This window comes from Dermacentor albipictus, chromosome 9 (assembly GCF_038994185.2).
Source record: "Dermacentor albipictus isolate Rhodes 1998 colony chromosome 9, USDA_Dalb.pri_finalv2, whole genome shotgun sequence".
NCBI lineage: Eukaryota > Metazoa > Arthropoda > Arachnida > Ixodida > Ixodidae > Dermacentor > Dermacentor albipictus.
In genome coordinates, this window is record NC_091829.1 from 34,985,766 (window position 1) to 35,009,127 (window position 23,362).

A 23,362-nucleotide genomic window follows, 5' to 3' on the forward strand; every position below is an offset into this window, starting at 1 on the left:
CATAGTGATACGCACATGCTGTTTCTGACCTGAAAGTAGCGCAAGCATTGCACTAAGAAAAAGAATTGCATGTAAGATAGATACAAGCCCCAAATGGTGCAAATTTTTTCGAAGAATGTGTTGACCAAGTTACTCCTGGTATTGGAGGCTCCTCGAATATTTCAGGCCTTGGACTGGCTTTTGGAAAATGCCAAGAAGCCACGAAGTCCTTTTTCTCCACATGTGCACATGACATGATGAAGTGAACACAGCTAAGAGATGCAGGTGGCATCAACAAACAATGCGTGCATGTAGTTTATTACGCATAAATAAAAGCACAGATGTGCACTTGTAGGTGGTTCTCACATTTGCTTAACAGTAGTGCATCCCACACCTACCAACACCTCCTAGATAACAAAACGCTGCCATGAAACGATGTCATGTCGGAGGGCAAGAACTTGTACTTTTTTGCCACAGGCGCAAGCAATGCTTGGCCCAAACATCTTTTTTTTTTTTTTTCCAGTTCACGATTCAACTGCTTCCGTGCCTTTTTATGACACATGAGCCTTTCATTATCTTGGAGGTGTTGCTTCCACATTCACACTATAACAAGTATGAATCAAATACATGCAGTGGCTACACTGGGTGGATAGATTAATGTTGTGAGCCAAGCTTGGTTCTTTCACATTTATACTGCAAGGCACATAGCCCTTTATTGGTAGGGCAATCAAACTCCACCATGTCTTCAAAGCAAGTAAGGATCTTGGCATTGAATAGTGCACCAGAACGCTTTTTGTTGTAAACTGTCGTTAGAAAGTTGGTTTTCGCTGGCAATAACCAGTTGTACATGGGTTGTGCTGTAGCCAATAGTATATGTAACGTTAAGTTGGCCAGCACACCTCCACCTTTTCAGATGGTGCAACAGTAGCAATCATAGAAGTTGCAAGAACCAGAAGGAACAGTTCTGTCACAGATGGTAAAGTGGGCATTGCAAAATAATGGGCTGCAAATTAATGACAAAAGAATGCAGAAGGACCAAGAAACTGGTGTGCTACAGTCTGCTTGTGGCAGCACGCAAGCCAGTTTTCCAACATGTCTGAATAAGCAGTGCAGCTTGTCAAAAGAACCCAAGACAATTCCTCATGACCTTTTTGGAGATGACCCAATTAGTAAAGCATTCAGGATGAAGTGTCAAGAACAGGCCACCACAATTCATTTCAACTGTGTCTTGTGTGCAAAGTTCCCTTTCTCTTCTCATAACCTACGAGAATTGCACGCCTTTGAGTGTACCAGCCCAGACGACCTGCAAATGTGCATGTGATACAGCTCATGAAGGCAAGAGACTACACACCAAATCAAGAGCTTTGTGGAACAAACGAGCCCACAGGAGCACAATTAGCAACTGTGAAGTTTTGCAGGAGACCCTCTGGAGACAATAAGCCAAAGGTAGTTTACATTCCTCGCAATCCATCACCCCAGCAGTGAGAACTGCATAGAGGAAAAGTTTCTTCCAGTTTGGCTGCACTTTTCGATACAGTTCTCGGTAGTGCCATCAACAGTGCAGTACCTGCATGCTCCACGATCCACGATTGCCAAGGATAAAAGTGCAAGAACAAGCAAGCCTACAGCACTCGAGACTTTTCTCAACAAATGCATGCATAAGAACACTGAGCAGTTATTCAAATTATAATGCTATAACCGTAATCATAGTGTTGCTACGTGGTGGCAACAAATTGGCAGTCACTGATGTTACCGTTAAAAAACAAATCCCATGAGCGAGAGAGAACCATTTTAAAGTAATTATAGCAGAGAAATTGTGCAAACTGGCTCCTGTATTACATTGAATCAAAGATTGCAGTGGAAAGATCTGCGTCCACTGAACCAAAGTGGACGTCAAACTGCACAGACCTAAAGAGACCTAAAATTGTGGAGGTTCTTGCCCAGCAGCACATTTCACAAATGTACTCGGGCAGACTGCCGTAGCTGGGAGTGACTGTAGTACTTGGTGAAGAGAGGTTCGGTCAAGATTGGTACCATACGAGCAGAGGTTTCTCGGATATACTGTGGCAACCAGACATGGTTAAGCAACAAGCTGCTGCTGCTGCTACAGCTATTTGGCAAACGATTGAAATTAAAGGTCTCTCTATGAATTTTTACCTAGAATATTCTCGCATTTGTATGACCAGTCTTGAAGTTCCATCAGAACATCTAGAGGCTCTTTGCACGACCTATGACAATGTTCTTTTTACCGGATCCAGTGACCAAAACATGTTCAGCCACACTGAATGCATGGCATTTTAGAAATGCATACTGGAAAACAAAGCTGCAAGAAATGCAAAGATGGCCAGCAGTACAGATCTGTGTTGTGGGCCTCTTCTACTTGCCTCTGAGCATTCTTTTACAGAATGTCTTACGAAAGCATCATTGTTGTTTGCTGCTTGTTTATATATAAAGGAGGTCGAACATTTTTTCAAATGCATACAAAGAAACATGTTGTACGATTGAACAGGCATGAAGATGCAGTGTACTTGACTAAACGTATGACTTGATTGACTGCGAGCACCTAAATAGTTCAGCAACTGTATGTACAGTGGTGTACAGTGTCAGAAATGAAAATGCTTTTGCATAACATCGACAGGCGTACAGGATCCTTTTTGTTGACATAGTAGTCGGACACCTTTCTGGGAGAATTTACTTACAAGAGGCAGGGTCAGACTTGAACTAACACACACTGATTGACAACTGACTACTAAAACAGTGCCTGGAAAGCAGCAGCTATAGCCACATTGTTTCTTCAAGTGCACCACCTCAGGAGACACTGAAATAGCCCTGTTGTCCACACAAGAATACTACGATGGGTGTGCACCAATCTAAAGTCACTCAACAGTGAAGTTCAAGTGGTGCGAGGTCCAGCAACACCTCCGACTTGTGCTCCGAGCTTGACAACAAAATTGAATGATCTCATAGTCGTGCAATGTCACTTTTTCATCCCACTGCCCACAATTGAGCCGCTTGAAGCCTTCTTTTCATTGTTAGCAGTTGACGGAACGAAAGACTCCGAGGCTTCTTTGTGGTTCCTTGCAACCAGCCTGTTAAACAGGAGGTTAACGCATCCCTCCACCCAAGACTTGCTTCCGTATCCCGGAATATGCATCCAGTTGGAAGCGTTGTGTTGCCTGTAAATGTGGTCGGCGAGTGTGATGGCAAACATCTCCTTGCTGAGGTGGCACACCTTGGCAGGAGTGATCCTGCTGCCGGAATGCTCCACTGTATCAATGACCCACTGGGCCATTGTTGCGGCAGTGTCGTCATCCACAGGCACTACTTTGACGTCAGGCTTAAACAAGGGCCGCCACATTCCTTTCTTGATCCTGTCTAAGCGCCATGGGTAAGGGCGTTCAGCATTGCTCTGATGCTTCCTTGCAGCGTTTCCGGCCCTGGAGTTCCTGGAGAGAATCAAACGGGGAACAAAACTGTGACCGACCGAACAGGGCAGAAAAAGAAAATGTATCCGTGGCACATATACTGTCATATGACCTTTAAAAATTTGTTAATACAGAATTTTTAATTATTACTTGTAGTAGAAAGCACAATTCTAATCCTCAAGCTGGATTCCTCGAAGAGATGGTCATTTGTACAGTCGACTGCCTCTACAACAAGCACCACTACAACGAAATTATGTTTATAATGAAGAATTCCGTGTGTCCCGGCCAAATTTTTGTTTCATATGTATTGTGAACATCTCTACTACGAAGAAATTCAGGCATCTCCTACAGCTTTACAATGAATGCTCACAGAGCTGATGCCACCACAGCACTCCACATTGTCTACATGGCAGCCCGCAAACACTGAGGCAAGAAGCCCAACAGGCTGAACGGTCGAGTACATTGGCGAGGGTATCAGTGTCTAATGGCATAATGAAAACAGTATAATGGTAATAATGTTAGCTGGCAAGAAACAATGTTAAAGCAATAAAAATCTTAGTGGTCCCGCTTGTTTACGGTGGTAAGCTACCGAGCTGTAGGGGCTGGCTGTGGAAACCAACACCGGGGAAATCTGAAGAACAAGCGCAATTACTACATCGATTATACCTGTCCCTGCAGAGGGACATGTGGACCAATTCGAATGGAAGTTGACGAAATGAAGTAGACTTCAAGTGCCTTCCAGCACTTCTCGTTGGCTGGAGTCACGCATATTGTCAGCCAAAGTCTGCAATAGATTGCTATCGACCACTCTAACTATATAGCTCAAGTACTGCATTTACTCGCACCCCTGAATTGTCGTCAAAATTCGATTTTTTTTTTCTTTCCCGTGTAATGATCGCACCCCGAACTTGTCGAAGTGATATGTCGTGTGCCAAGTCTAGCTAACGATGATCGCGCTTACCATCTGTCGAATGCTGTCAAATGATATGCAAATGAGTCTTGAAGACACATACCAAGCGGTCTGCACGCACCAAACATTCTTAAGCAGATGCCCTATTTCATTCCTTTCATCACTTTCCGTACTTCCACGAAGAAAAAAAAAAGGAAGAAAGCTTCAACCAAACTTGCTTTGGCTGTATTACTTGTAGGCTTCATAATGGTTTTGGCCAACAACAACAGCAACATAAAGGGCGCCTTTCGATTCTTCTCGTCTGCACTCGTGGGCATGCAACAAATCGCGAGCGGCAACTATGGTAGCCACGTTTACACTGATACGTTAGAAATGTACCGTATTAAAACACCGACGCTTGTAACACAGCTAAGATTTTCGCCCACCCTTAGCGGAAACGTGCCGTATTAGGATAGTGAAGACAAATGCCGCAGTTTCCGCAGCATGCCAGCCATGTGTTCACTGGCAGCAACGCGCGCCAATCTCTTTCTGTCCCCTCAAAATGGGCGTGGCTACGTTATTTGTGAAAACTTGACGATATTAATGATATCATTCATTACTTATACGGAAGAAACTGTTTCAATGTGTGTAATGTACTCACGAGAAGGACAAACATCGCTTTCGACACGTTCTGGCTTTGCCGGGCGCCATATTTGCTTTGGTGCCCCGCACTTCACAGCGGCAGCCGAATTATTGGATGAAACTCTATTACAAAAATTAAATTATTGGGGTTTTACGTGCCACAACCACTTTCTGATTATGTGGCATGCTGTAGTGGAGGGCTCCGGAAATTTCGACCATCTGGGGTTCTTTAACGTCCGCCGTGGCCGGGATTCGATCCCGCGACCTCGTGCTCAGCAGCCCAATACCATAGCCACTGAGCAACCACGGCGGGTATGAAACTCTATGCCGCCTGCTTGTTGGCTTGTTATCATCCCACAGCAAACGCGGGAGAGAGAGAAGAAACTTTATTAGTGAATGGTCCGGCAGTTTCTTTGTGGTGGCCTCAGGTGGCGGCTCGAAGTCCTTGGACTTGGGCGGCATCTCTGGCTTGCCGGACGGCCCACAGCTGGTCTGCCAACTCTGAGAGCCGCCTCTCAAAAGTTAGAGACAAAGAGACGCCGATGGAGAAGGTCCCCGGCGGCCCCTGCAGCCGGGGCGGCGTCGCGAAGAAGCGAGCTCGAGGCTTCCCGTACTGTGGTAACAGCCGCGATTACGAACGCGTCGCGAATGAAAAAAAAAAAAGAAGTATTCTTGCAGGAAATTTAACCCGCGTAATGATCGCACCCCAGAATTTGCGTCAATTTTTTTTTTACAAAAAAGTGCTATCATTATGCGAGTAAAAACGGTACTCACATGGGAACCTTATCATGAGAAGTAAATTTACAGAATAGAATTGGTTGGATCGCATACAGTGTAGACAGTGACAGTAGACAGTGTTCACGGCATAGCGCCGATGCAGTTTGTTAGTTTGACTCAGAAGTCACCCGCAACCAAGTTTTCAAGGAATTAGAGGAACGCATTTATTTTCAGAGAGTTTCAAGGATCTCTTTTTCCAAATTCAACGGTTTTTAAGGATTTCAAGAAGGTGTACGAACCCACCCCAATTCAGGCAGTTGATCGTTTTCAACCTCTTAATATTACATCTATTACTTTTACATTCCATTGCTCAGTTCTCCTTAGCTTCTTTTCTTTCACCAATTACTTGTCCTATTCATCGCACAACCCGGTCTGCCATTACCTATTGCATCACAAAAGAAAAAAAAGACACTTACCTAATGGCAATTTTCTTTCGAGAAGCGATGAAATCCCTCGAAGCCTTGCCAGCATCATACTGACAATACTGTGGGTCTGCACTGTTGCCGGCTGGATGCTTCGAGCGATGGCCCAGCCTTTCAAAGACACAGGAAAAAAAGTTACTTATTCTTGTAAAGGGCGATAGTACTAGACTTAATTTCAACCACAGCGATTCTTATCAAAGTTAAGTGGTTTGTGTTGCCAGTAAGGCTCAACTGTGTCTCCACCACGTGAGCAACAACAGCACTCTGAAGAGTGCAGAACACAAAGACTCACATGTTTCTATGCACCTGCAACCAAATTATTTTCTATCAAGGGAAAATCCTTGATTGCTAGACATAGACAGCACGTGACAAAGAGAAACATGATACTTTTGCATTGTCACTGGTGGTCTTTTTCTACAGTCTCCAACCATGTTCCTTGGTCAGGATAAGAGGGGATGCCAATGGTTCTACACCTTGCACACAGGTCACTCTAGTCATGGGACCCAAAGATTCCCACATCCCTCCCTTCTTAAGTCTTCCCCTACGGCACTGAAATTGCCGGGAGGATGGCGGCGATGGAATGTCCGGGCAGATGTGAAGGTAAACTGCAGCAGGTAATATTGGAATCCACATCGATAGGCAGCGCAGTCCTATATGGCGGCCATCCAGATACAGCAGCTGTCAAAGTGGTTGAGAATGACGAGGACTGAAGGCGTCTTGCCCTCAAGGTTCGCGCCGCAACGTCCACCCGGACACAGGAGGTCCGTCCAGGGGAGACTAACTTGCATGTGTATTCTGACGAACTGCCTAGCTTTTTCTACTGCAGTGTTGCACAAGAATGTAAAAGAAGCAGTGCATCATTGCTAAAGACACTATAAATGCATATGCATTATTAACTACATTATTACATTAATAACTGTTGCACCAGTGCTGTACTAGGGAATTCGTCACTGTTCACAATAGCTGCCTCTATTAAAGCACCAGTCACTGTGCACACGTTTAGTCACTGTTATTAGTAATGAGACTGAAATTTCTTAATTTAGTGCACTTCTAGCAGTTACTAATTTAAAGGAATGTACAGTTAGTAGTATTTACTTGAATTCACCACCTTTTTTGCGTTCTCCTGCAATGCAGCAGTCGGAATGGTTACACAGCTCGCTGTAACATGCATACAAGTAAGACTACCTCAGCTGAGAGCTGAGTTTCCTCTAAACAAGTAAGTGTCACGTAGTGACTACTTCGATCAGCATACCAATGTATCCCATAAAAGTTCTGCAACCAGGAAGAAGGTATTAAGGAACTCTGGAAAAAGTGATGCTGCGGACATTTTGAAATGCTAATCTGACACTCAAGCTCAAGGGTCACTAAGCGGACGCTAATGAGCAACACTAAATTAGTTTAATTACCTGGCTGACATGTAATTTTAGAACTGCTGTTTATATGGTAGGAAAATGTTGATTACTAGTAGAGAAACTGATGGCCAAGCTTCCCCGTTACAAATTTTGTGCGGAAACTACCACACCAGCGTGTCAGTCAGACGTCACAAACTTTAATGCATTTTCTCATATTTGGGCTGTGTTGGGGTTGTTTTGGTTGAGTCCATGGTCTTTTTAGAATGCAGCGTAGTTATTCTTTAGGATTAAACAACCAACCACACTCAAACAGATGCTCCCAAAATCACAGCCATGATGGGGAGCTGGTGCAAGAACGCTGAGACAGCATCATCACCCGCCTTCCATGTTCGTGTCTGTTCTGCTCTCACTGTACACGTAGCCAGTTTGTTACTAGACAGATGTAATTTAGTAACACAGCTGAACTATTTGTTTAGTTTCGCTTTGCTGTTCACTTTTGCTGTACCTCTGCATTAATAGAACTCTATTACTTCTGTAATTGACCATACAAGTTACACTGAAGGCCACCACCAATCTGGACACTCATATGGTACCTAAGGTCATTGCAACTTAATTGCAATAATTTTACAACTTGGGGCAGTTAAACATCCTCTGGCTCAAGTGGCTTTTTGATTCCATTAGCTCGATGACTACAAACACGAGCTAGATGCACCTAAACAACCAACACGCCCACATGATCCTGAGTTCCCCTCCACCAGTTTCTGGAAAACTTCAATGCCACCTGGGCTGCTATGGGAAAATTGCCACTGCAGATCATTTTGTGTACTTGCTTCATAAACACACAAATCTCACAGACAGCACACACAAGAACAATGTGCACCAACTTCACAGGCAGTGTTTACTGATCAACGCTGGTGCCTGAAATGAGCCCAACAGCAAACTAATTCGTGTTTGTCACCGTCCAATACAAGTATATATTGTCTGTTCGCTTTTGCGAATCAGTTGTGGCATAGCGGATAAGATTAGACATGAAGCCACAAGATTTCTGGTTCAACCTCAAGCATACTTGCTCAAATTAATTTTTTTCTTTACGTCTTGCCACACCTAAGCAAAGCATGATGAACAAACAAGCATGATGAGCCCCATTCTTAGCTTATACTCGCAATTTGCAGCAAGAAAAATGTGCCCTGTATAGTTCTTTTCTTTTTTTTTTCACGACAGCTATGCGCACAACAGCAACACATTGGTCCTATCTGCATCATGGTGTGTGCTGCTCACTGTGCATTCATTCTAATGTGCACAGTTCAGCATCGTTGTGCAATTTTACGCCTACTGCAGTGCAATATTGGATGTATAGCATACCTTCTATGGGCATCTTGCACGGGCATCTCCGTAATGAGCTTGCTTGCAGTCTGAACAGGCTTCTTTGCAGCCAGCTTGGTTGTAGTCGTCCCAGATTTCTTTGCAGCCACCTTGCTTGCTGGTGGTACAGGTTTCTTTGTAACTAGCTTGCTTGCTGTTGGAGAAGGTTTCTCTGCAACCGGCTTGGTTGCAGTCCGCACAGTTTTCTTTGCAACTGGCTTACTTGCACTTTGCACTGTTTTGTTTGCAACAACTCTGCTTGCAGTTTGAATAGTTTTCTTTTTAACAATCACCTTGGTCTGTTCTTCGGGGTTAGCTTCACTGGATGTAGTCCCTTCCACATGCCTTTGCTTAGGTACCATCTTGGCTTTGAGGTTTAGTTCATTCTCTTCCAGCTTCAAGTTGGACTTCTTTGTTGTTTTTTTCTCCATCTGCTTTTGTGGAGACTCAATTGTGGTCTCAACTTTGGGTTCAGGCAGTTCTTGTTTTGGATTAGACATTTTGGGTGTTACTTTTTGCTTGTAGTTCTTGTCTTGCTTGGACACATTTTTTGCTTTACTTTTTGGCTCATTCTTTTGTTGCCCCACGATAACCTTGTTGGACATCACTTCTTCCATCTGCTTTTGTTTAGACACCTTCTTAGTTTTAACCTCTGGACCAGTTTGTTCTTGTTCTCGGGTAGACATTTTAGGTGTTACTCCTTCCTCCTGGTTTTTCAACTCCTTCTTAGTTTGAGCGTTCAGAGCAGCCTTTTCTTGCTTTGGACTGGCCTTGCCAGACGTCAACTTTTGCTTAGGCTTTTCGTTAGCCTCCGTCTTGATGTGAGCCTTCGCTTTACTTTGTTCTTGTTCCGGATTGGGTTCTTTAGGTGTCGACCCTCCTGTTTGGTTTTGCTTAGCATTTTTCTTGGTCTCGTCTTCTGGCACTTCATTTTGCTCTGGTTCGTGTTTGAGTTTCTTGGTTACGATTCCTTCTTCCTGCTGTCGGTTAGACTCCTTCCTTGTTTTAGCTTTAACATCTGGCTGGGCACACTTTTGTTCCTCTTCGGCTGTGCAACTATCCTTTCTTTCCCTTTCCTCCTGCTTTCGCTTTGACTTCCTGGGTGCACAATCTTCCTGGAGCGCCTCGGCATTGGCAGCCAACGCAGTGGCCTTAGCAGTTCCTCTGTTCACGTGTTGCACTTTATCTTGTTGCCCTTTTTGCTCATCTACTTCATCAGTCGGATCATGATTCAGCTTCCTCTTCAACTTCCCAGACTGCTTCAACACTTTTTCGAATTGCCTGGTAGCCAAAGAGAAAGCTTCATCCAAACGTATATTTGCTGCTGTTGTACCCTCTACAGATTCTGTATGGATCTTTAGTCTGCTCTTTTCATTTGTTACTTCAGGTGCTTTCTGTTTAGGTTCTTTTGTAGTTTGCTTTGGCATCTCCTCCTCAAAGCAGGTCTGCAAAGGCAGCATTGGAACTTCCTTTTTTACAGCTCTGTCTCCAGGGCTTGCAACTGCTGCTTTCTTGCTGCTAGTTTCTCTATCGTCTTCTTCAACTGTATCATTGGCAGGCCGGTGCTTCGACTTCTTCTTCATCTGCTGCTGATGCTTTTCTGAGGAGGCCTCTTTGGGCGACACAACTGAAGTCAACATTTGCGAACTGCCATTTGCAGTGTCATCCGTACTTAGGCATGGCTGGCATTTCAGCTTCTTTGTTCGCTTAGGCGCAGCCTCTTCTACGGTGTGCTTTGCGGATAGTGTAGGTGCCTCAACCAAGGCCTGACTTGATTGGTTCCCATCATCCCACTGCTCATTGTTAGTCTCAAACCTCATAGTGTCATGATCTGACTCGTGCTTTGACTTTTTTTTTACTCGTGGCACACTGTCCTCTGTGCAAAACTCTATCTGTAATGCAGTAGTTTTAGGTAATGCCTGCTCGCTGTTTTCAATGCTGTTCTCAACTGTACGCTTCAATTTTTTCGCCCTCTTAGGGACGTCCACTTCCAAGGAGCATTCTACAGGTGATATGATGGTCTCAGACCACTGACTTTCGGTGCCATCATGAGACTTATGCTTCGACTTTTTCTTGATTCGGTCAGGTACACTGTCCTTTGAGTAAAACTCCATCTGTGAGACGGTAGCTCCGCGTAGGGTCTGCTCACTGTCATCAGCATGTTTCAGTTTTCTTTGTCTCTTAGGGGCACCCTCTTCTAAGGAGCATTCCTCAGGTACTAACTCTCCACCAAGCCTGTCTTCTCTTTGCTGGGTGATAGACTCAGACCACTGGTTGTCACCACCATCATTAGACCTGTGCTTCGACTTTTTCTTCTTCTTCTTGGCTTGAACGTTCACATTGCACATTGAGTAGGTATCCTCACTATCAGCTCTGTTTAGTGGTAGTCCTGCTTCGACAACCTCTTCATCCGCATGAGAAGTCCAGTCATCCTGTACATGCTCGTTTTTCTCACACCTCTTGTCTTTCCTTCTTGATGTCATCTTGCTATGTTCATCTCTAGTTTCCTCTGTCTGCTGATAAGATTGCAGGTCTCCATCTTCATTAAGTCCTAAGAAAGCAAAAAGAATGGCACAGTTTGCTATGACTGGTCAGCATATGTAAATGGAAGCCCTACTGTTAAACAGCTTCAAATACTGCTAGCACACACACAAACGTTGACACACAATAATCCCAATTCAGTAATGTTAAACAAATCCTCAAATTTTGTAGAAACCTCATTGTGTAGGCAAGTTGGTTCATTCTTAAGCTTTTCAACTGAAGCAGCACAAAAGATAGGTGCTCCTTTCGTTTATTTGCATGAAGCATATGCTATATACGGGAACATTGTAAACATGAGCTAACTATGGTTGTCTAGCAAAATTGCACTACCAACAAGGCTAACTAAATTAAACCAAGTTAACAACTTCCAAGGAACAGACCCTGACTGTCATGCAAAATTATTGATTTCTTCTTATGCTTGTGTCTGGATTGTTCTTATGAAAAGCCTGAGTGGCAAGTTGAACGTACATAAATTCTCTTGCGTTGCTTTTTCACACTGCTTGACGCATGTATGTATGTATGTATGTATGTATGTATGTATGTATGTATGTATGCATGCATGCATGCATGCATGCATGCATGCATGCATGCATGTATGTATGCATGCATGTATGTTCTAAAATCCACCGACTCTGCTAATGCTTGATTCGTACATGGCAGTCTTCCAAACAATAGACACTGGTTTTATCATGTTTCGGCACCCCCATTACACAACTTAAATGTCTTACAATAATTGCTAACACATATTGCACTCCGACCCTCGATACATTATGATGTTCCAGGGTAAACTTAAGGAACAATTCCTCTCATTTTCCAATCTTTTCGTCCTTCATCGATGGCTGGGATAAGGTCAAGAGTTCTTCAGCACAAAGAGCACAAGTCATGGGTGATTAAAGATGCATATAATCAAAGTAAAAGAACTGTTCCTTAAACACAACTTCAACAGCCTTTTCAGTTGCCAAAGTCACACTACGGTGATTTCCTGAAGAGCAGTCCAACCTTTATGATGTCTTGATGCCTTCATGCGTTGAGCAAAGTACTCCTGGTAGCTCAAGCTACTAGTGTGCGTTTTCAGTCCCGACAGGTCTTCCTGGCCCGTCGTGTCTGCCTCTTGCACGCTTTCCTGCAACACAATGTGTGGCACAGTTTCGGCTAATGAAATTGCGCAAACCATTTGGTAAGATTTTATCAGTCTGCAGATATGAAGAATTTTTGACGAGCATGAGGCACACTAGCATATAGGATAGCCACACATTGGAATCAGTATTGCCATTTTAGCATTTTTGTATCCAGATTTAGCTACTGTTCAGTCTGTTTGGAGGCAAAATTTTCTATATACCAACCAGCTACTTTTTAAGCAATATGACAGAACAATTTCACAACTCTTTAACAACCTTAAACTTGAGAAGTTGCTTCAAAAATGGCTTCCTAAAATGCACTTTAGTATTGAAGAGCAACAAGTAGGAGGCTGAGATTGATTGTATACCATTATGATATAATTATTGCAGTGCTAGTAGAAACGAAAATGAAATATGAGCTACACACAACAGGCGCTGGGGATCGACTGGCTTTGTTGCACCAATTTTTACATGCTTGAGAGGCACGGTCACTTCAGAGACAGAAACTACATGGCATATATTTCAAATGATCCAATTAGATACCGTACGATACGTGGGCTTAGTGACCTCGATAAAGCAATGGTGTTCTCTAGCAAGGTGCAAATGCATACACATAAGGAGCGGCTGGGTTTGTTTGTGCAGTGCACACGCGAATTTGAACACACCGCTTCCTGTCACATGACTTTCAGACAAGCTCTCCGAGAAAACAACCTGACGCTGGGGGTGCATTGAATTCTAAAAGGCCAGACGCTGAAACTGTTAAACAGCCAATGCAGTCCTGGGAAAATCCACAAAATGGACCAATTTTGTTAAAAGGAAAGAACTGTATTTATACTTAACATAGCACAAAGCTACAAAAAAAAAACCATATGGGCTACCTAGAAAGAAAGCTTTGCATTTGAAGAAATATTCTTACAGATCTATGATATGTAGGTGTTACTGAGTTTGATTCATAAAGCGCTGTGCCTCTGTCCATTTCCACCTAAAGAACCTTTCAGCTAGTCGTTGATGATGACTCACCACATCCTTCTTCCTCTTGACCACAATGGCATTGAGGTCTTCCTTCTTCTTCTGACTCAAGTCTTTTCCTCTGAGAAACTTTGAGTAACTACAATGTAGAAAAAGAAGAAAAATGGAATAGACAGATTTAGTCCTAGATACCAAACTTCCGAAATGGGCCACAGAAGATAATGTTCCACCTCCTCCTGGCAAGAGCAGCAGTTCATGCTGTCACCTATAGACAGTTTTATTTTCGGTTCATGCGTGCCACCGTCTTGGGCTCTTACACAAACAAATAGCTAAATTTTGCGCACAGTAGCATCAAATTAACGTGGTCGTGAAACATCAACTGCATCTGTACAACTATTTCCCCATATTTGAGCTGACCACTTCGATTCGTACTGCTAGGAAATGGTAGCATTAACAGTCCGAGATAGCGACAATCTAACACTTCCATAATATATTCTACAGACCTCTCGAACGAAAGCTCAATACTAGTTAATATGTGTTGCCATAATGCCTTCTGGGCTGTTGTAAGCTCATGAGAGACCTTCCCAAGAGCACCACAATAGGGACAGTGAAGCAAGTGCGCTTTATACAGACTGGGATCCACAACAGTTGGTGCACGGAGGGTGTGCTCATGCCCTGGTGTGAAGGTCCATAGAGACAACTCAGCAAGAAGTACCAGAAGAAAGAGGAAGGTATGATGGTTTCAGCCAAGTGAAAAGACACGAGCAAGTAGAAGCAGGACACAAGACAAATGCTAAGCTTAAAACAAATATTTAATTTGGAAAAACATCCCACCAATCACTGCATTGCATGCACATAAAAAGCACAAGCAAAAGGAAAAGAAGAAAATTAAAGGACAATGAAATCGGTGGGATGTTTTTAACTCGCCCAGCAAACCAACCTACAAAACTGGAGAGATACCACACGCAAAAGTTGTGTACTACAAGAAATTTAAAAAAGACAATTTATCCACATTCATGCCATTTTAACCTTTGCTGACGAGGGTTGCTTACAGGCAACATACCAGAAAAAAAAAATTATTTCTTGCCGAGTTTGCCGAGTAGGAAGTTCCTGGCTAAATGTCTTCGCCCAACACTGAATGATAAGCACTAAGCGTCATTTGTTGGCTTAGAGTAGGAACACTGGACAAGGAAGAAAACGTTTACATGTGACTCACTGTCTTTCGAAAGCAAGCTCAGAGGAGACTGGCCGGTGCAAGATATTCAGCTGCAGTGGTGTCAAACATGTGATGCAAAGCAAATGAAATGTACACCTATGGCTTAGATATGATGAGAGCTGCCTATACAAATTGAAAACGAAGCCTAAGGTGGCTTGGGGTGAAGCCTACTTCCACTTTCCTGGCTAGGGTTCTCCTCCTATTGCTGAAAAAATTTCTGCAAAATATTTCTTTCTTTTTGTTGATTATGCTTATTCTTGACGTGTCCTGCACATTTTGATAGAAAATAAACATTTTTTCCTTGGTATTTATATGTCTTATCCTTAAAGGTTTAACAGTCATCAAACCTGCAGTAATTAATGCCAATAGTTTGAAACTTGCATTAATTCATCACAGGGACCAGGGATGTTTGCTTTAGTTGCTGGAATAGCAAATTAACCTAATAATATTAATTAGAATGTGGCCCTAAGCGGAATTGCAGCTCATTACAAAAACCATACATACACACTCGGTGCTTGGACAAGAATGCAAACAGATATGTGCACTACTTTGTTACGTGCAAGGTAAGAATTATTGGCAGCTGCATCACCTTGTAGAGTTGCTCATCAACAAAAATAGTTTTGGCAAGATACTTCTTCCCTCGGCGGCCACAAAGGTTCGCATATCTGCTTTCCTTGAATGAAACGGCTCCAAAATGCAGGGAAGACATGGAAGACTAATAAAGTCTTGAGACTTCCTTGAAATAACCAGACCTATTTATTCGAGGTTGAATTATCATAAATTTAGACTACTTCATAACAAAACACGAACATTGACATGAGCGTGTCACATATTAGAACCAAGACAATATAAAAACATGATTAGAGTCAACACAACATCAACTTCAGTTGTTACAGCTGTAATATATGATGTTATTGATATATTCCTTTATTTATTTATCAATACTTTAAGTCTTCTGCAAACCCATACAGGTAGCGGGCTTACATCATCATAGGCATGTAATAAGATACAAGTTCCCAAAAAGACAACAGGAAAACATGAGGTAGATCAGAACACTTTTCAACAAGTGCATGAATATTATATTACCTACATGGTTACCCTTCGCATACACGAGAAGATAAAATCTAGCATTATAGATTGTATGCTATACATGAGAAAAGACATGTACACACGAAAACAATACAACACTACAAGATACTTCCTGCAGTTTTACAGCAGGAGAAGTAGTTATACAGGGTCCATTAGCTGCTCCACTAGTGAACAAAACTGATCTAAATTTGCATTATTTACAGCTTCGCTTTAATCATGATTAATTTACATTGCATTACTAACTGGTTCACTACAAAGTGAGTGGACTATAGCAGATGTAAATTACCATGCGCTACTACCACAGCTTCAGTTGGATTACCTGCACAGTATAATATGGAGTACATGATGCTGATGTTGTGACCATATAGTTTCTCACTATATTATCTAGAGGTAAATCTGTCACTGCTGCTCTGTGTTACACAGTGCAATGCCGGTATATTGTGACTTCAGATTGGTGTCGTTCTCGGAGAGCCACGACAATTTGAAGATGTGCCAGGAAGCACCGTTCCGGAATGTCTGGCATCAAAAGGATTCATTTTCTACTAAAACAGCATGTAAAAAAGCTGTTTAAGCTTTATTATTACACAAAAAGCATGTTTTCTTCACTGATGGGGACTTGTTATTACATGTAAAATTATATGAAACGTAAAAAATATCAGCAGGCTGCTAAAGTTGGAGGACAGACTACAAGATTCACGCTCATTTGGAACAGTTTGTCGTCTGTTCTTGCTTTTCTTCGCTTGGTTATGCATTGTAGCTGAGTAAACTTCATTGGAAGATGTAATATGAGGCAATGCAGACCTTTTATCAAGATTTTACTTGGAGGATCCTTTATTTGTGTAGCCATATCTACATTTGAGATGAAACCTCTTACAACACCAGCGAACACAAGCCTTACAGACGCATATACTGTCTTTCCGATGACAGCACAGCACCCCATAAGAAACTCCCATAGACGGTGGCAACAGATCTCCCTCTAGGTGTTATAGTGAGAAACTCTATGGTTGTGACAACCAGCCATTTTCTGAAAGAGTTATTTTGGATTTACAACCAAAACGCACTACTCGACAGACGAAGAAAGCCATTGTGGATTATCCAAGAAAGAGCAAACTCAAATGCGTCATTGTAAGGAGAGCTTCCAGATTTTGTATACCGTGCAAACTTCTCTGTCCTAACTGTTGTGATTGTCTTTCTCTTCCTGTCCTTTTGCCCCATCGCCCCTTATATCAACGCTGAGTAGCTGGCTAAAAAACAGTGGTTCGGGCCTACCACCCTGATTTCTCTCTACCTTCCTCCCAGCAACCAACTACAGCAAGCATACCTATTGGGTTCATTCTGCTTCTATTCAGCTACCTCGCAAAATAAACTTACTGAACACGACCCCCGAGCTTGAATGCCCGCTCTTCAACCCCAATCAACTTGTCTTCTTTAGCTGCAGGGCTTCCATTATTGAGGTTGCTTAGCAGGCTGTCAAAGGCCTCTTGGTGCTCGATCCAGCGATCGTCCACACCGTTGAAGCCTATGCCTAAAAAAACAAAGCGCAAGTATGAGTTGCTGAAGGTATTTAGAGGTCACAGTTGCGTTTCCACATGTAATAAAATGACAATTCAGTGCACAGTCTAAACCTAAAACATGCATAATTGGCCAAATAATTCCACCAGCACTGCGGTTCACATCGCTCGATGAACACATACAATGCACAACAAATGCAAATAAGTGATTTTTACTTCATGTTGCGTCTTCGTAAACAATAAAGTGTGTAAAAATAAAACACAGGTGGCAACATGTAGAAGCACTTCACAGGTCTCCACTCCATGATGTAGCACGTTTGGTGGCCTTTGCTTGATGATAGGTAATTCTTTGCTCACAGATAAGCATTGCACTTCATTTGATAACAAGCAAAGTCTCAATGTGGCAAGTTCATTCCATGTAACTGATGTGCTCTGAGACGACTTGACAAACGTTCAAATAAACATCTTCAATAAGAGCTCGAGCTGGCAACTTTCGTGGACATTCTCTCTCTTTGTTGTTGTTTTTTTTTTTCAGTACAAAAATGAGCCAGCTTATACATGGTGACAAAAGAACAATAACAGCTCTGTTGTTTAGGTGTGATATTTTTGATGGTGCATTTGGCCTCTGTGTTCTCTGCCAATGCTCAACCTGTCTTTCATCGAATATATCCCAAAAGTGATTTGAAAACGTTATGCACCAGCCTTAAAATAATTCAGTGGTTCTTATTCAGCATCTGTTTACAATTCTGCCAAGGAAAAAGCCCTTCAAACTCTTGAGCAGAGAACAGCCATACATCTTAAATGCAGTTCTTGATCTTGGTTACAGATAACTTCACAAGATGCCATCGTCAAGCAGTGCAGCTACTGGCTATGTCTCAGTGTGACAGTAGTGTAGACATAGCAACATGCACTCATCTAGGCATTTCAGATAGGCAACATGGTACCAGCAACCTTGCTAAGCTCCAAGTAAGGTACTACACCACTTTCATGCTATGTTCAGAAGTATGCCAATTGCCCTTACATAAAACTTCATCTGCCTAAGCAAGTTATTTTGGAATTGATTTGCGTCTTACCTTTGGTATTCACCTTTTTCTTCGGTTGAATGAAATCACGCATGCCATCCTCGTTTTTCCCCAATCCTTTTCCTTCTGTCCAGCCCATCTGTTTCATCAGCTTCTCGCTGTAGGCATAACCTGCAAGGAGCAAAAAGTGAGCCCATGGCCAGAGTGACAAAAAGCTAAAGGATAGCCGGGTGGCAACAAAGAGAGGAGAATCTATTTGATGAAAAACAGGAGGTACAAATTAGCATCTGAAGGGCCTGTTCACAGCCACAAAGGCAAGCTCTTGTGGCTCAACAATTCAAGAAGTGAACAGACAGCTCACTTCACCGATATAAAGTACAACCAAGGGGAACTTAGCATCTTCATTTGGAAGCATGTAGCCAATTAGAGCTCATGAAAAGGTCAATAAGGTTCACTGGTCATTTGGCCAAACACATGCACCTTTCATTGCCTGGGAGCACAGCTGAGCTGTAGGGGTGAGGATGACAGGTTACCACAAGCCCACCTGCTAAGCACATATTTAACATTCTCAGGAATTCACAAACAACTTGCACCAACATTATGGCCAATGTTTTGATGAATTGAAAGTGCAGCAAAAGGCTTGTGTTTGCTTTTACAGTGGCAGCTAGAAATAGAGCAGTGGAAACTGTGAGTGAAATGTCAAGTAGGGGTACACACGTGGGGGTGGGTATTTGGGTGCATCAAATTAAGGGGCACCTCTTTACTGCGGCTGTGGTACACCAAAACGGCAAATACAGGCCAGCAGTATGGCGAGTTCGATAAACTTTATTCTGGAAACACAGCGCGAAAACAGATGTAACTGGAATAATTCATAGGATGCGCCCACTGAAAACAAGTCGCCCTATGTACTCTTCCAGATCTGCATGTCTGTTTTTGCCCTGTATTTCCAAGAGGTTGAAAAGTGATGCAACTTTTCTAATACAAAGGCACAACAGCCTGGAGCATCCACATGGCTGGCTGGTGGACCTACAAGGCCATTACAGTGAGTTCTGACAACAGGCAGCTAACGTTCAAGGACAGTCTTATTTTAGTGAGCAACAATAATTGGGGTTTTGTGTCCCATGACAAACGGCCTAGAGATGAAGGGCTCTGAATTGACTTTGATCATTCAGGGCCACTTTGACATGCACTATTACGTCACGTGAAAACTCTTGCACTCGGGAGAAGCACTTGTTGAAATATGGTCGCCACAACCAAGAACCATTGAGGTGCGGTTGGGAACTAGTGCTGTCTAGGAGGCACTATTAGCCAGTTTGAGTGTGCAACTTTAACTATTCTGATGCTGTCTGGTAGGGAGATAATGAAAATGATGAAATATTTTATATGATAACAGACATGCGCCTGTATGAACACTTCCTAATGTCCAGCACATCCAGCCAAGCTCTGTTCAATGGCCACGTACGCTCCTACGGTCTAGGATGATAGTGTCCAGTCAAATCAGACACTGGACACAGGTGCCTCAGATTGGCAGCAAATTTGCTGACGTGAAATAACAGCATGTCCTACTAAAAACTGTTTTCTATGCCCACTAGGCTGTGTGTTACAATGCTGCTGTTGGCATGATAGGTTTCAGCATGGTTTACGATACATAACATACCCTAATTGTTGGCTATTAACAGCTGAAGCAGTCACTGGTTAAAGTGCACCAGTGCACCCACGTCAATATATCTACAAGAAAAAGATCAAAATACCAGGCTTAGAAATAAAGGGATATTAAGGAAGAGATCAGTTACAACAGATACGCAATTACAACTCTGGAACTGGTAACAGGTGAGTATTATCAGACATTGAGGCTTGGTTAACCAAACCGCAAAAAAAAAAATCCATACTGATCAGAGCGAAAAAAAAAAAGTGGATACATGCAAGCAGGACACACTGAACAGTGTCGTTTGTGCTCGTGTACTTTTTTTTTCTTCTTTTTGCTATAATCAACACGAACCTTTTCAGCTCGCCCACCTGTCAATCCTGCTGCTGACAAAAAAAAAAAGGAAAGACGGACGAGTGAAGCCGCCGTATACAATTTTCACACTAACGTCCTCGTGACAACAATTTTTTTTATTATGTAACTGTCTACCAATAAAAGAGGCAATTACACTGGATTTGAAAAACAAGTAATACCAATACATAGCATCATTTGTCACTTTCTTATGCACAAAGATTAACTGAAATAAGCAAAAATAAATATGTAATCTGTGACGTCATGGCGGCTGGGGTATAAAATTCAAAACGGGGTCTTGGACTCTCACTTCTCTCAGTGTTGGTCTACATTCTACACAGCAGTGATGAATCATATTTTGCTACCCGATACGAAGATCTGTAACATGTTGATTTGGTCTGGTTAGTACAGATTCATAGCTTTCTAACTGGGCGAGACGTGTAATATGAGCTGTCTGGTGCAATACCACTGTTTTTAAGTAATGTAGGATACTATAGGTCACAGAGGTAGATATATTCACAGTAAAGTGAGCTCGACTGACACAGAAATTTTTTGCTAACCAGCGCACGGTACACTGAGGCATCTGTGGACTCGTATATATGTGCATCAACTTTTCTACAAAGGGATGGTATACAAGACAAAGCCCACTTTAATTCAGATCTACATTTACCATATGGGAGTCCGTAAAATCGGAAAGCAAAGATGGAAGGCTGAATGGATGGACAGACGGACAGATGGATGGATAAGGCTGAACCCTTTTAATCGGGCGGTGGCACGCACCACCTAGCTTAGTAATAGTAATACTTAGTAAGTAAGTACTTAGTAAGACTTAGTAATATATTTTCTACTTAGTGGAGGGTGAAATCTCACTCTTGCCTTGATTTTAGCCACCAATCAGATAACTTCCGTTTGGTTACTTCTACCCACTTAAAGTCTATTTTTTCTCCACTGTCTGTAAACCCCAATGATTTCAAAAAGCCCGTCCCATTGCTTTGAACTGTTAGGTTAAGCCCTTTGCAGAAAAGTATCAGGTGTGAAGCCATTTCCTTTTCCTCTTCACAGGTACCATATAACGTGTCTTAGTCCACAATACTCCCATCCTGGCTTCAGACAACAAGGTACTTCCCCAAACATTATCGTAGATACATTCATTGGCAATTTCCTGCTTGAAATTTCTTTTTGTTCCCAGTGCTGATTTCATCTGCATCCATTGGTTTGCCTCCCTGTTGTTGTCCCAATATTCGCTTGACAATTTTCTGGTCTGCTTCCTCCGTTTTCTGTGAACATTCCTCATGTACAAGTAACTGAACTTTCTCACCGCTATCCCTCTATTTCTCGTAATCGCTCCTCAAATTCTATCTTCCCTCCCTTTGAATTCCCTCCCCTTGAATGACGTCCATCCCTTGTCACCCTGTCCCCCTGATTTGATGTATTTCTGTCTGCTCCCAAAGCAAGCCTACCTACCCCTTGTTACTTAATTTCCAACCTTGCTCGAACCTCTTATCTCCTGCACAGGACCGCATTGCCGAAAGTCAGACTACGGACCATCACCCCTTTCCAAATCCCTCTCACTACTTCGTTCCTATAGTAAATTCACAACGGCCTATTTTTCATCACAGCTGCATTCCTGCTACGTTTAGTCGTTACACATTTTTCATGTTCCAACAGGTACCCAGCCCCACTGTTTATACACATGCCAAGATATTTGTACTTATCCACTACTTTCAGCGCAACCTCCAATATCCTATCGTCGCCGCCCTGATTATCATTAACTATCATGACTGCCAATTTTTTGTTACTAAACATTAAACCTAACTCCCTCTTTACCGCTGATGTCCATCAATCCCTGCAAATCTTCCTTGTTGTCTGCCATATGTCCTATGTCATCCGTGTACATCAGTCCTCGTAATGACTGTTCAATCCCTTCTCCTTGCTTGAAGAAATATAGGCTGAAGCTAAGTCCACTCCTCTCTTATTTGGTCTATAATCCTTGTAGATACAACATGAACAAAGGTTACAGAAGAGGGCACACTTGCCTAAGCCCTCGCTGTATCTCTATTCCTTTCTCCCATTTTATAAGCACTTTGTTACTTTTATAGATATCGTTTAAAAGATTAGTTAAAAGAAAAGTTAGGAAGTCGTGCACCGCCAACGCCTCCTTGGTACCACTCGAATTTACTATCGCCTGCAGTCGGCCCTCAAACCGCAAACGACGCACAACGAAACCAAGTGCGAACTTGGACCGTTCCAGCCTAGCCTAGGCTCCACCACCGATTGAGCTACATCGCAGCCAATGCAAGACAGACGATTGTTCGTAGGCTTGGTTCATACACATTTAATTCGCAATGCAAGGGCAAGCGATCGCCGCTGTGACAGCGCCAACAAACGCTGGCAGCAGCACGTGTTACAACAGTCAGTTTAGGGCGCAGAACCCGAAGCCGCACAAATGATGTGCTTGCACGATCGTGCTTTCTTATTTGACGGGACATTAATTACTTCTAATATTGCGCGGATCTGTGCGTTCTGGAATCACTGAATAATAGAGCTGTGGCTTACTCGGTCTTCCCTTCATCATCGTGCCGCAGTCTCACGCAAGCTCACGATTTAACAACCACAACACGTCACACTGGCTTGACCCTATGGCACCAGTAAGCGCTGTTTGATGCACATCATTGACTCAATCAGTGGGCCAAAATCAGGCAAATGCTTCGGCGATGCGATGATTCAATCACTGTCGCTGCGCTGTTTGCAAGGTGCGTACATACGGACCACAAAACATACGTAGAGCGCCATATTTGACTTGTAGCGACTTGTCTCGGCTTCTCAAGTATGACTGAACTTGCGCTCAGGTTTTTATCGGCCGATACTGGTAGTGAAGGTTACTATTCAATATATGAAACGTTTATTTTATGTTATTGCAAAAAAAATACTTGGTTATTTGTAATTTACCAAATTTCGTTTACAGCACTGCAACTTTCGGACTTATAACCGTTAGCCAATCAGAAGTGCCCTTTCTTTTTCTCTCAACGTGGTGTCGACCAATAACATGCTT

At 42.8% G+C, this 23,362-nt stretch overlaps 1 protein-coding gene across 2 annotated transcripts; it reads right to left on the reverse strand.

The window, feature by feature from the left end:
* Positions 1-259: 259 nt before the first annotated feature.
* LOC135906513 (caldesmon-like) lies at positions 260-23,120 on the reverse strand. Of its 2 annotated transcripts, none has more exons than XM_065437940.1 (8): positions 22,867-23,120; positions 18,366-18,485; positions 17,153-17,306; positions 13,528-13,615; positions 12,389-12,512; positions 8,849-11,399; positions 6,129-6,245; positions 260-3,425 (listed from the first exon to the last, which is right to left on the reverse strand). In XM_065437940.1, the coding sequence occupies exons 1-8, from the start codon at positions 22,883-22,885 to the stop codon at positions 2,957-2,959; spliced, it is 3,642 nt and encodes a 1,213-aa protein (XP_065294012.1). In that variant the 5' UTR covers positions 22,886-23,120; the 3' UTR covers positions 260-2,956. The 2 variants fall into 2 exon arrangements, with proteins under 2 accessions (XP_065294012.1, XP_065294011.1); XM_065437939.2 differs by lacking the exon at positions 22,867-23,120 and adding an exon at positions 22,138-22,280.
* Between the last annotated feature and the right edge of the window lie 242 nt (positions 23,121-23,362).

Excerpts from the sequence above, each read along its gene's own strand:
- LOC135906513 (XM_065437939.2), bottom strand. The coding sequence starts at position 22,207 with ATGTACACGGATGACATAGGACATATGGCAGACAACAAGGAAGATTTG. Across the intron at positions 11,400-12,388 it reads GGCATCAAGACATCATAAAG|GACTTAATGAAGATGGAGAC; the intron begins GTTGGACTGCTC and ends TTGCTTTCTTAG. Across the intron at positions 3,426-6,128 it reads CGAAAGAAAATTGCCATTAG|GAACTCCAGGGCCGGAAACG; the intron begins GTAAGTGTCTTT and ends GATTCTCTCCAG.